The sequence below is a fragment of the Miniopterus schreibersii genome, assembly GCF_964146895.1.
Source record: "Miniopterus schreibersii genome assembly, chromosome: X".
Classification (NCBI taxonomy): Eukaryota; Metazoa; Chordata; class Mammalia; order Chiroptera; family Miniopteridae; genus Miniopterus; species Miniopterus schreibersii.
This window is the reverse complement of record NC_138104.1, coordinates 83,811,410-83,825,828: the sequence shown is the minus strand read 5'-3', so window position 1 is coordinate 83,825,828 and position 14,419 is coordinate 83,811,410. Positions and strand designations below refer to the sequence as shown.

Here is a 14,419-nt window from a genome sequence, read left to right as displayed (position 1 = left end):
TATAGAGTTCACCAGACTTTGTAGAGAAACAAAGTTAAGGAGGCAGAGACTGCAGAATGTTTATATTCTTGCATTCATAAGATCAAAAGGATCCCGGAAAACAGTGGGAGTTTGATCAAGTCAGGTTAAAGTTTCAATAAAGGCTTCATTCGGCATTCTACAGTCCAGGGCACCTTGCTAATGGTGCTCTTATGGCAATTCATTAATCATTTCACAAACTTTTAGTGAGTGCCTTCTACATGTGCCAGAGACTATTCTAGGCTCTTGGTGCATATCAGTAAATAAATGTAACAAAAAGCTCTACCCTCATGGAGAGTGTATTCTAATGGAGTCATGACATTAAAATAAATAATACTTCTTGGGAATTAAGTAAATGACATCAAGCTCCCTCCCCAAAAGTGAACTTAGCTTATTATTATAATAAAAAATAAACCTGTTTTGGCAGTATTATAGGGGGAAGGAAGCCATACCATCTACTCTGTCCTGGCAGTAATCTTGGCAAAGTGCGCTCCTTTTCCAGAATGCATCAAGCAAGGATGAAGGGGCAGGCTATTTAATCTCTGCGTCCAAATTGTTGTGACGATTAACACTTTTGAGGAAAAAAAAAATTGCCTCCAAACAAAACTGGCCTTTCAAGTAAAACTTGGAGCAGTTGCCCTCCACACAAAGTGTCAGAAACTTTTCCATGAGTCACTTATTCTATTATGTCTTCCACAATCCCTATGAAAATGCAAATACCTCAGGAGAGGTGACCTCTAGCCTTTGCTGGTCGATGTGTTGGGAAAGGAAGAATCATTTTAAAACAGATGAGCAAAAGAAAGGCTGCTCGTTGTGTAATTGTTCATTTTCTGCCTTTCCCACTGGAGTGTAAGGACCATGTCTTTTTGCATTTATCCCTCTATTTCCAGAGTCCAGGACTAATAGGAGGCCCTCAATAATGTCTGCAGAAGGAAAAGAGAAGAAACATGGGAAGAAAGGAAGAGAGGGTAACAGGTAACTCATGACACACAGGAAAGGGTTTAAAAAAAAGCCTATTTAAAATCCTCTCTCAGCATTTACCCTTATATTAACCTTATATTATAGTTAATGACCTTAGATTTATTGGGCTCTTACTTGGGAGAGAAGGTGTCTCCAGAGTAAGAGAAAGACAGAACTTCTGCTCTCGCTCTCTTACCTTAACTTGATGTGGCTCTTTGAATTTTTACTTTATATTCCAAGAAAAGCGTCACGACAACCAAGGCCAAGAAAAAGTTTCCCTATGGGGCATTTCATCGTTTTAATGCATGAAACGTGATGTACCCAAACCTCTCAACGTCTGGGATTGAAGTATTCAGAGTGAGAACTCCAAAGTGACCAAGATGAAAAACAACTTTCGGGAGGGAGCTCAGTTTTTTCCTAGTACTCTAGTTCAGTGACATCTCAAACCTTCCATGTGCATGCGAATCCTTTCGGGAGCTTGCTAATATCCTGACTTAGATTCAGTACGTCTGGAGAGAAGTCTGAGATGCTGCGGTTTCAACATACTCCCGGGTGATGCTGATCTGCTGACTGCAGGACCACACTGAATCCATGAGACTCGAGGTGTTCACCTCCACCGCCAGGTGTGCTTATGACCAGTTTCAGCTTTCCGGATCGGTGTCCCGCGTGTCCCTGTCCTTCCGCTGGGAGGGGAGGAGCTGAGGGCGGAGCGGGAGGAGCGGTGCTCCCGCCCCGCGTGGGTCCTACCGGAGATCACCTCGGCCCCTTGGAGAGGCTGTGGAGCTGCGGCGGCGCAGGAGGGGGCGCTTTCCGGGAGGGCTCGGCCTCTGGGAGGGGGGCGGACGACGCACGTCCCCCGCGCCCGCCGTGGCCACTCGGGAGCCTCGCGGCAGCCCGGTGGCACACTTGGCAATCTGCTCTGCGCTTCTTCCTCGCGCCCGCCTCCTCTTGTCACCTCCCGTCTCAGCCTCTTTGCTCCATCCCCGCCGAATCGACCGCTATCCGAGCGCCTCAGAAAGCAAGAGGTGGTGTGCCGGGTTGCGGGGAGCGCCGTCAAGAGGACCCCGGCTCGGAATTGGGGGGACACAGCCAGCACCCATGGATACCAAGCGCTGTTTCGCCAACCGCTTCGATGACTACCAAGGCAGTCTGCTGGCCGGCCAGTGCGAGGAGGCGGTGGCACCTTTGGTCACCGCCACCATCGAGCGCATCCTCCAGGAGCTGCCCCCGCTCGGGGGCGGCGCCGAGGCCCGGGGGGCAGAGGCTGCGGGCAGCAGCTGCCAGTGGGGACTTTACGGCGGCTTGGCCGGGGTGGCCTACATGCTCTACCACGTCTCGCAGAGTCCGCTCTTTGCCGCGGCTCGGGAGCGCTACCTGCGCTCGGCCAAGCGCCTCATAGACGCGTGCGCCCGCGCGGAGGAGTGGGGCGAGCCGGACGCCGACACCCGCGCAGCCTTCCTGCTCGGGGGCGCGGGCGTGTACGCCGTGGCCACGCTCGTGTACCACGCCCTCGGCCGCTCCGACTACGTGCAGCCGCTGGGCAAGTTCCGCTCTCTGTGCGCCGTCTGCTCGCCCGTCTCCTTCCTGGAGTGCGGCTCTGACGAGCTGTTCGTGGGCCGCGCGGGCTACCTGTGTGCCGCACTGGTGCTCAAGCAGAAACTCGCCCAGGAGGTAAGACGCAGCTCCGGCCGCTGGAGGGCGCTCGCCACCTGCCCGGCCCTGCCCCGCGGCCCTTCCTGGGACTCCAGGCTCCAGGCGCGGCGCCCCTGGCCGCTCACCATCTCTTTGTTACTCTTTTCTCGAGTGTTGTCATTTCTTTACTCTCTTGAGGTTTATCTCCTGCTTTTTGTCTGTCTTCTTCCCCCTCCCCCTTTCAGTTGCTTATTTGTTGGGATTTGGCATCTTTGCCTTGTCCTGGTTTCCCGCTGAACGGACGTGGCATCTGCCCAGATGCCTCTTTTGCCCAATAGCTTTTTGGAGGCTCTTTCAAGTGAGATTTTAAAAACCTTGAAAATGAAAGGGATTTCCCCTCCTTTGACCCTCTTGTCAAAAGCTGAAGCATCTTCGAATGGTAGAGCGCTACAAAAGTGATGGAGTTTGGGGGGCTCATTATGTGTCCATCACTAATGTGGAGGTCAGTTTCTTCTGTGACCCCTGGGTCTATAGCCTAGAATAACTGCCTAGCTGTAGGTCTGATGTGCTTACTATTCAATTCGTCTCATGGCTCTTATAAAATGCATATCTGCTGGGGGTGTCCTCTTTTAAATACATAAATGCAGACAGAATTGTACCCCATTGTAATCAAGTGCATTTTTCATTTTAAAATGCCTAGTTAGGATTGTCAGGCCGAGAGCATATTTGACAGGGTAGGTTTTCTTAATGAATAGCTTTCCAGTGACTCCTTGAGGTGAACTGGATTTCACAACCATATATAGGTATGTTTTTCTCTCCTGGATTAACTTTGAATACAGTGTGTGGATATTGGAAGAGAATGTGCTAGTTTCTGTAGAGTAGAAAAAAAAAAAAATTCTCCAAAGGATCATAGTAACTAGAACTGAGAGGCTCTTTCATTCATAATCCACTGGAGCCAAAAATTGTTCTAGGGAGGAAGTGACACATTTAACTTGCCTTTATTTGGGTGAGAGAGGTGTTTGAAGAAAAATTAAAAGTACACTGTGTTCTAAATGTGCAATTAACTTAGATAACCTCTACAAGGGCACACTTGATTTTTTATTTATTTATAGCAGGTGAAGTTGATTCAAGTGAGAAAAAAGAGTACTAAAGACTGTGCACTGTGCTAACAGGGCAGCAAAGATTTGTGTGACAAAGTTGTCTTGAAATAGCTCACTCTGCCTCTGAGTCACTATTATCTGCTAGCAGTTTCTCAAGGGCCCTTCCAGTATAAAACCTTTTAGAAGACCCCAGGGCTATTTACATATCATTTGCATTACATTTGTATCTGCTTCTCAGACCTTGCAGTCTGGCAGTAGACAATTTTCAAATTCATTTTGATCCCCCAATTGCTTTCCTTAAACTTGCTTCTTTCCTTTCTGTGTCTTGGGGCTTTTTCTCCATAATGGAATGGCAGAGTGGGAGACCCATCAGGACATACAAGTGGAAACAGACCAGAAGGACTCCGTTCCCCAAAACTAGGGTCCCAGGGACAGTCTCTAAGGCTGATCTACCAAGACATTTATTAGGACCTCTCTTCTGTTCTGCAGCCAAACCAGATCTGTCTTTTTATACTAATCAAATTGGGGTGCTTTGGCCCCTGTTCCTAGGATATAGAACAACTCTGAGGATAAAGAAACAGCTCTTCACTTGGGTAAATCAGCTAGTCTGTGTCAGCATCAGTTGGGGCAACCCATGAAGTTCAAGCTTGAAAGTGAGGGGAAAGGCATGGGCTAAGTAGGCCGGGCTGGAAGCCCTTTGAAGGAAAAATACAAGTCTTGTGCACCATCTCCACCCCCATGTCCTAGCCAGCATATGGCTTTGCCCTCAGTAGATGATCCATAAACCATTGTGAACCCTGTCAATTCTTTATAAATAATCTGTCATTATGTCCTGAGTTTCTTTCCCTCCAATGTCATTTAGAGTCATTTTCCTCTGGCAGTTCCCTCAGTTATTACCCTGGTCGAGATCCTCTGCACACTACTTGGCACATCTTTGGCATCTAATAGTTGAATGAATCACCATTTACTGGGATTAGTGCAATATACTCTGAGCTGGATTCTCTCACTCAAAGCCATTCCATGTACCTATAAGAAACCAACCCTCTTAAAAACACTTTTTATTATGTTATTTCTCTGCTCAACATCCTGCAATGGCTCCCTATTACCTTTTTCTCTAGAGGCTTCTTATCTCACTGGCAGTTAGAGCTAAGACAATTAAAATCACCAACAAGGCCCCACATGATCTGAACCCCTACATACTTATCCACTTCTTGTTCACTTTGCCTCAACCACACTGACCTGGATGTTTCAGATATTTACTCTCTCAGGTTGTTCCCTCTACTTGGAATACTCTCCTCCTAGCTATTTTTATAGCTAGCTCCCTGACCTTGTACAGGACATTACCTCTTCAATGAGGCCTTTCACGTCCACCCTATTTAAAACTGCAACCCCATTCCCTGCCTTATGCCCCTTTCTTGATTCATTTTACTTATTTTGTTGATTTATATCTTCTTCAATTAAAATTTAAGCTCCATAAGATTAGAGTTTTTGTTTCATTGCTGTATTCCCAGCATAAAGACAGTGCCTAGTACCTGTTTAGAATCTCAACTTTCTTTTATTTGGTGTTGTTGCAAATAGTGTCTACTCTGTGGCTTCCTTTATCATTCAGTTTCAATGGTGTCTCTCATTTATCAATATTTTTCTTTATAGTGTTGCTTTTGGTGTCATGTTTTAAAAAATCCTTTTCTACTGCCAAGGTCTCAGTAAGTATTTATTGAATGAATGAATAAATGAATACTGATTTCTTACAAATTTTGTATCAGATCAAGCCTAACCGTCAGACCTTGCTTGTTCAACTTTAATGTTGATAGGAGTGACCTGCAGATATTGTTAATAAAATACACATTCTGTTTCAGCAGGCCTGGGGCTGGGCCTGAGATTCTGCATTTCTAGCAAGTTCTCAGGTGATGCTGATGCTACTGGTCTAGGGACCATGCTTTGAATAGCAAAGCAATAGAGTGCTACATAGGTTTTGATATTATACCAGCCATATCTGTTAAGGGATGCTATAAGACACCATTTTATGAAGCTTGATGTATTTATTTATAAGGTTGTAGTTTAGAATACTGATTACTATGTCCTACCATTCCTTTCATTATGAGGGCCCACAAGAGGAATGTCTCTCAGGATTTGGAAACAAGAATAACTGTTCTCCTCCTGGAAATTGATTGCATTTTTAAATCATCAGAATGTGTCATGGTAACTGATTGTGTTTTTTTACTTTATGTTGGCTCCTAGGAAGCATATGGCCGGAATTGTGGTCCCCATAGACTTTGTAAAGTCCCTCATCACAGGCACTTTTGTATATTAGCATTTACCTGGGGTTTATCTAATTATTTTTCTTCCTTAGTTTACCCTTTTCTGAATTTTCTTTCTTGCATTTGATTTTATTGTTTGTATTTCTGTTTATAAGATTCAGAAATGAAAAAAAGTGTGTGCATGTAGAGAGAGACAGAGACAGAAAGAATCACTATATCCTGGTAATATATTCCTTCCTGGAAATACTCAAGGGAGCTTTGAGTGTTGGGCAGATATCCTTGAGCAATGGGCACTAAAGTCCCAATAAATTACACCATAAAAACTTGCATTTGGTCTATTCTGATTTCCATAGATTGGCTGAAATGTAGCAGGGAAAAGGAAGCTAGAAAAATGGAGAAGGGATTAAGGGAAGGCCTAGGGAAGACAGTTAAAATAATAACTTTGTCACTGGGTGACCTTGGACAAATAATTTAACATCTTTGAGTCTCAATTTTGTCACTTGTAAAATGGATTAATAATAGCTTCCTCATTCACTTATTGTTTCATTTATTCATTCATTCAGTGAATGTCAAGTTTTTACATGTGCCAGGCACTGTGCTATATGCCAGGATTTAGTAATGAACAAAAAATCAATATAATTATGTTGTTATAAGTGCTCTGAAGGAAGTAAACAGGAACTAACTGGGGGAAGGACGAGAGATGGGTGGGGGGATTGGCATAGGTTAGTGAGGAAGGCTTCTTTGTAGGGGGTGATTTCCTGGCTCATCACTGAAGCATGAGAATGAAGTGGCTGCTTCAAGAGCAGTCATTCCAGGCAGAGGGGACAGCAAGGACAGAGCTCCTGAAGTGGGAAACTGCATGGAAATTTCAAAGAAATAAAATATGGCCATCACAGTTGGAGCAGAGTGAGCAAGGGCTAGGGCCATAGAGGAGTTCAAGACCAGGTAGGAGCCCTGAGAAGAGTAAAATCAGATCCTGCAGGGCCACATCAGTCACAGTTAGGAGTTTGCATTTGTTTCAGGTTTAAACAGGGGAATGTCTTCATTTTATTTACCTTTTAAGAAGCTCACCCTGGTTTTCTGTATGGAAAGTGGATTGAACAGTATTAAGAACGGTCACAAGGAGGACTGGTTACTGGGAGGTTCAAACACCTTTTGTACCAATAACTCCTTTGTAAATCTGTTGAAACCTATGATACTTCTTATAATAATATTTTAGATGCATAAAGTAAAGCAGATAGAATTACAAAGGAAACCAATTATTTTGACATTTGGTTACCAAAATATTTTTAAAATGTGCGATGCCGTAGCATTTGTGCTTCTTTATTAGCATTAAATAACAAGATTTGGCAACAACTCTAGGAATTATGGTACTTTTGAAACAGTGATGGGGTCAACGATATTTCGAGATATCTTTAACAACTACTGTAGGATATGAATATATCTGTGATTTCTGTAGATGGCAAAATTACAAGTACTACTGGTGATTTGTGGTCTGCATTTGTAATGAAAGGAAATGATAAAATTGTTTAAGTAAGATTTAAGAAAATATTGATGTGATTTTATTTTCTCAACCAAAGGGGTACTTGTCAGGAAGTTGCTGTGATGACTCACCCTAAATAAATTACCTAGTACAGTACTTGGCACATAGTAGCTGCTTAATGAAATCAGCGTTATTCTGTTTTGCATCTACTAAAAGAAAATCAAAAGTGATTCTGAACATCATATAGAAAAGTATACCCAATACAAGGAATCTATCTTCCTACCATGATTAAAACAAAAAACTATTTCAGGATTGTTAATTGGTTCCTCAGCTCATTTCTAAGGCAGGGGTTAACAGTTTTATAAGTGGGGATGATTTGAGTATTGAATAAAATAATGTCCAATAAAAAGTAATCTAAGTAATGGGAACATTTATTAACTCACTTTATAAGGAGTGTAGAGCTAAGCCATTCCAGGATTGACTCAGCAACTCAGCAAAGTCATCAGAACCCAAGCCCTTTTCAACCTTTTTCTCTGCTTTTCTCAATGTGAGGGCTGTATCCCTCTTCAAGGTTACAAGATGGTTGCTCTCATACAACTGAAGTAAAAAGGGAAGGTGTGAGGCTTTTTTATTGCATCTTTTAAAAATTCATATAGAACATCTATCCTTGAAGAATTAATTTCCCCTCTGCCTCATTGCCCAGCACTTGATCACTGGCCACTTCTGGTTTCAGGGGAGGCTGGGAAGGCTGCTGTCCTTCATTTCTAACTTCTATCATTAGATTCAGGTTCTGACAAGAAAGAACAAAGGAGAGGGGGATGGCTGTTTTGTGGTTACCAAAGTGCCTGCCCCTTGGCAAGCTCTGTCTTGTGACCTCCCACTTCCTTAGCTATTGTGAATTATGCTGCAGTGAACATGAGGATGCAGGTATCTTTTTGAAATCCTGTTTTCATTTCCTTTGCATAAATACCCATAAGTGAGACTACTGAATCATACATTAATTCTCTTTTTAATTTTTTTGAGGAACCTCCATACTGTTTTCCACATTGCTTGCAGGAATTTATATTTCCACCAACAGTGCCCAAGGGTTATTTTTTTTTCTCCATATCCTTGCCAGTACTTGTTATCTCTTGCCTTTTTGATGATAGCCATTCTAACAGATGTGAGGTGATATCTCATTGTGGTTTTGATTTGCACTTCCTTAATTATTAATGATGTCAAGCACCTTTTCATGTATCTGTTGGCCATTTGTGTCTTCTTTGGAAAAATGTCTATTCAGTTTCTCTGCTCATTTTTTAATCAAGTTGTTTGTTGTTTGCTATTGAGTTATATGAGTTCCTTCTATATTTTGGATATTAACCCTTTATCTAAAATAAGATTTGCAAATAATTTCTCCTATTCTGTGGGTTGCCTTTTCATTTTGTTGATCGTTCTTTTGCTGTGCAGAAACTTTTTAGTTTGGTGTGGTCTCGCTTATTGATTTTTGCTTTTGTTGCTTGTGCTTTTAGTGTCATATCCAGAAAATCATCACCAAGACCAATGTCAACGAGCTTATTCCTTATGTTTTCTTTATGTTTTACAGTTTCAAGTCTTATGTTTGTCTTTAATCCATTTTGAGTTAATTTTTGTGAGTGGTGTAAGATAGGGGTCTGGTTTCATTTTTCTGCATGTGGTTATTCAGTTTTCTCAGCAACATTTACTGAAGAGACTAGCCTTTTCCCAATGAGTGTTCTTGGCTCCCTTGTCAAATATTAGTTGACCATATATACATAGGTTTATCTCTGAGCTCTTTTTTGTTTTTAAATATGTCTTTATTGATTTCAGAGAGAGGAGGGAGAGGGAAAGAGAAAGATAGAGACATCAGTGATGAGAGACATTGATCGCTGCCTCCTGCACGCCCCCTACTGGGGGTAGAGCCCGCAACCCAGTCATGTGCCCTGACCAGGAATCGAACTGCAATCTCCTGGATCGATGCTCAACCACTGAACCACACCAGCTGGGATATTTCCTGGCTCTTGATTCTGTTTCATTGTCTATGTCTGTTTTTATGCCAGTACAATACCGTTTTGATTACTATAGCTTTGTAATATCGTTTTAAATCAGGGAGTGTGATTCCTCCAGCTTTGTTCTTTTTTCTCAAGATTGCTTTGGCTGTTAGGGGTCTTTTTTGGTTCTATATGAACTTTAGGGTTATTTTTCTAGTTTTTCTAGTTCTGTGTTGAGTAGGAGTGGTGAGTGTGGGCACTTGTTCCAGATTTTAAAAGAAAAGCATTCAACCTGTCGTCATTGAGGATGATGTTAGCTGTGGTCTTCTTTAATATGGCCTTTATTATGTTGAGATATAGTCCTTCTGTACCCAATTTGTTGAGAGTTTTTATCATGAAGGGATGTTGAATTTTGTCAAATGCTTTTTAATATTTTTATTTATTGATTGATTTTAGAGAGAGAGAAACACTGATTTGTTGTTCTACTTATTTATGCATTCATTGGTTGCTTCTTGTGTGTGCCCTGACTGGGAATAGAACCTGCAACCTTGGTGTATTGGGACGGTGCTCTAAGCAACCGAGTTACCTGGCCAAGGACAAATGCTTTTTATGCATTTATTGAGATGATCATATGATTTTTATCTTTTATTCTGTTAATGTGCTGTGTCACATTCATTGATTTGCATATTTTAAACCATCCTTGTGTCCCAGGAATGAATCACACTTAAATCATACTGCATGATCCTTTTAATGTGTTGTTAAATTTGTTTTGATAATATTTTGTTGCAATTTTAAAATACATTTATCAGGGATATTGGGCTGTAGTTTTTTTGTAGTATCTTTATCTGGATTTGGTATCAGGGTAATGCTGGTTTCAGAAAATGAGTTTGAAAGTGTTCTCTCCTTTTCAAGGTTTTGGAAGAGCTCAAGAAGAATTGGTATTAGTTTTTCTTTAAATGTTTGAATTCACCAGAAACCTTCTAGTCTTGCCTTTTCCCTTTTTTGGAGGTTTTTTGATTACTGATTCAATCTCCTTACTTGTTACAGGTCTGTTCAGATTTTCTATTTCTTTATGATTTAGTCATGGTAGGTTGCATGTTTCCATGAAATCATTCATTTCTTCTAGGTTGTACAGTTTGTTGGTGTATAATTATTCATAGGAGTCTCTTATGACTCTTCGTATTTGTGTGGTATCAGTTGTAATGTCCCTTCTTTCATTTCTGATTTTGTTTATTTGAGTTTCCTTTTTTTCTTAGTCTAGCTAAGGCTTGTCAATTTTGTTCATCTTTTCAAAGAACCAATTCTTAGTTTTGTTGATGTTTTCTCTTGTATCCTTAGTCTCTATTTCATTTATTTTTGCTCTAATGTTTATCATTTTCTTTCTTTTGCTAACTTGGTTATATTTTTTCTTCTTTTTCTAGTTCTTAGAGATGTAATGTTAGGTTGCTTAAGAGCTTTGTTTTCTTAAAAATTATCACTGTCATCATACAAGGTAAAATCAAACAATAAGAGGATACAAAAAGATATATAATAAAATGTCTTCTTTTAATGTAATCATTAACATTTTCTTTTTTAGAAATACTGTATTGCATAAAATACCTATATTGTTATACACTTATACAAATGACCATATTGTGTGTATTTTTTTCTATAGCTTGCTTTCATGTTTAATGTACTTGGGCGTCTTAGCATATTACTGCATAAAGAGATGTCTCATTCTTTATACTGGTTTGGTTTAATGTTTATACCATAACTTAATCATTATTGATGGACACTAAATTGATTCAAGGTGGGTTTTTTTTTTTTTTCTATCCAAACCAGTGATGTAAAGAATATACACATATACATATAATATGCATATATACATATAATATTTACATGTAATATGTACATACATATATCTTTCTATATAGGTATCTTTGCCTTCAGTTGCAAGTACATATGTAGGATAAATTTTTAAGACAGTTGCTAAGTCAAAGTTTACAGGTAGTTTTCACTTGATAGAGATTATCAAACTGCTTTCCAAAAAAGGTTACATCTATTTCCGTTCCCTCACCAGCGTTTTGGGGCACCTGTGTTCCCACATTATTTTCAGCACTGGGTTTAATCAGACTTTTTAATATGTGACAAACTGATGAGTGGAAAATGAGGATGGAGGTTCCTAGGGTAACAGATTAGTTCCTTTGTTGTTGCCTTCAGCAATCACTGAACAAAATGTACATGTAGGATTTTACTCAGTCTGGACCTGTTTTTTTAAGCAGCTGTGTGTGTGCACTGCATAAGTAAACCCTCAAGTTTGGCTTGAAATGACAGTAGACTGGGGGAGCTGGACTTCTTTAGGCCAAATCCAAGTCTACTTCTCTTTTTTTCTTTTTTTTTTTAAATATATCTTTATTGACTTCAGAGAGAGGAAAGGAGAGGGAGAGAGAGAGATAGTAACATCAATGATGAGAGAGTCATTGATCGGCTGCAGCCCGCAACCCAGGCATGTGCCCTGACCGGGAATCGAACCCCGATCGCCTGGATCCTAGGTCGATGCTCAACCGCTGAGCCACACCCGGCCGGGCCAAGTCTACTTCTTAATTGCCCGATTGTAGACCATCAGAAAGTGGGGCACTTCTGTAAGCTACAGCTTAGATCCTTTGTTACTCTTGACATAGAACCCTGCGATTGCTGAAAGGATATAAGAACTAGCACTGATTGATCACTTATTATGCTTACTGTTGTAAGTACTTTGCATGTATTGTCATTTAACACTATCAGCAATCCTATGACATAGGCACTGATACTATCTCCATCATATCCAGTGAGGGAAGTGAGGCACAGAGAGGTTGTGGAACTTGTTCCAAGTTACACAGCTAGTCAGTGGCAGAGATGAGGTTCCATCTCCCACAGGCTGGTTGCCAAATCTGTGCTTTCAATTAGTGTTCCTCACACTTTAATGTGCACACAAATCTCCTGGGAATCTTTTTAAAAATAAGGTTTTGATTCAACAGGTCTAAGGTGAGTCTCCAGATTCTGTATCTCTAGCAAACCCTCAGGTGATGCTATTGCTGCTGGCTAATTGAGCAGACTTGAGTACAAAGCTCTGAATCACTATATATATATTTTTTTAATTTTATGAGATTACCTAACTACAAGTTTGACTGATTCCCATAAAACTTCATGATTTTCATTGTCCTTCATACTAAAAATGACTTCTTCCACAAATGCAAGAATATCAGCTCTCCAGTTTGTAGTTTATGCTAAAGGAAAGATTCACTGCCTAGCACATCTCTTTGCAGGATTAAGGACTGAACATCTGCAAGTAAATGTGTAGATTTCTTTTTTCCTGATAAATGTAATTTCCCACTATATATGGAAGGTTTTCTTAAATAATTTCTTTAAAAGCCCAAACGAATGACGTTCCAGTAGTTATACATTATTTCATAACTATAAAAGAACAGACACTTTATTACAACATTTCCAGATCAGATAGAAAATATGATCTGGATGCTTATGGAACCATTGCCATTTTAGAATCATTCAATTACATTTACTTGTGTGACATAAAGTAGTGCTCCTCTTAAATCTAAATTAGTTTAAATGGAATATACTTAGAAATGTTCCTTATTTTTTTAATTTAAGATATTTTTTCTGATACAATGATTTAACAAATCTAGTCAAAATAATCCAGATTTTCCTAGATATAATTTATTTAATACCTTTTCATTTATTAGCATACATGGAGCTAAAACCTAAACTTATTATTTGTATTGTAATTATTTGAAGAGAGCATGGTTTATCATTTTCTTATTACTGAATAAATAAACTGGGGAAATAGACATAGTAAAAATTCTTTTAAATGTACTGAGTTATTTATTTTGCCAGTGATTCAACTTCCCAGTGTTGTATAAGGCAGTCATTTTAATGGAATTTCACTATATTTATTGACCTCTGAATGTAAAAATTATAGATTATATTAATTTCTTGTCAACTTGGCTAATTTCATCTTTGCTGGTTAATTTAGTGAGTGATGTTTGTCATGGGAGTGGCTCCTACACAGTCTACAATGGGTTTCCTTCACATGGCAGGGCAGTCTTTTAATACTCCCATGTGGTGATGGTCTTTTGGTAAACTGGCCGACAGTCCATGATGTGTTCAAGTGTTTCTCTTCATGATTCACTTTTACTAATTGATCTCTGACCTACATTCATTAATTAAATACAATGCTTTGGATGATTGGTTTGTCTCAGGCAAAAATATGTTTTGCTCATTATAATATATATCACTTTATCTTTTCATATATATATATATCATATATACCACTTATATTTTCCTAATTATTTCCTTTGTGGATTTAACAGACTCATTATTCTTTGGGTTCTAGCCACTTGGACAAACTGAATTTTCAAGAAGTTATGTGATCCATTCTTTAGTTTAACAAACTGGACAAAAGAGTGTTTGTGTTAAGATCAGATTTCCTTTTCTGAATAGCTTTACCCATTCAGCAACCCAGACAAATGAATGACTTTGACGTGTTAAGTGTGAGCGTTGCTACCTAGGCCGTAAAGAAGCTATTTCCCACATGAGACGCAGTCTTACCAACTTTACGGGTGAGGGCATTATCTAAAAGAGAGGTGGCAAAACAAATATTGGTCATAACATTATGTGCAGTTAGCTGTTACCGTGCCCATCTGCTGGCTCCATTGCTTTTCATGGGATAGATTCCCTGTGCTCAGTGATGTGTTGAAATCTGGTGTCCATGGCAACCAGAGCATCACCAATCTCAAAGCAAGCGCTATGGGGACCAGCTGAATTTCCACTCATGCCATGACTTTAAGAGGAAGATTCCTAACGGACTTTACAGCTATCTAAAGCTACAGAGATCCAGTACTCATCCAGAAAGGAAGCATCGTCCTCACGCACATTTCAGTAACATAATATTGCTACCTGAGATGTTTTCTTCTGTCCTTGTGAGGCAAAGGGAATTGCAGACTGCAA

The 14,419-nt window shown here is 40.1% G+C and overlaps 1 protein-coding gene across 1 annotated transcript in view; it reads left to right on the top strand.

Annotated features, from left to right (window-relative positions):
* Nucleotides 1–2,076: 2,076 nt before the first annotated feature.
* The window catches only part of LANCL3 (LanC like family member 3), a gene marked incomplete at its 5' end in the record, with an annotated part of 89,265 nt that continues 76,922 nt past the window's right edge, over nucleotides 2,077–14,419 (top strand). The window contains one exon of the mRNA XM_081125761.1: nucleotides 2,077–2,649. Within this exon, the coding sequence (XP_080981887.1) occupies nucleotides 2,077–2,649 (573 nt within the window). The remainder of the gene's footprint in view (nucleotides 2,650–14,419) is intronic.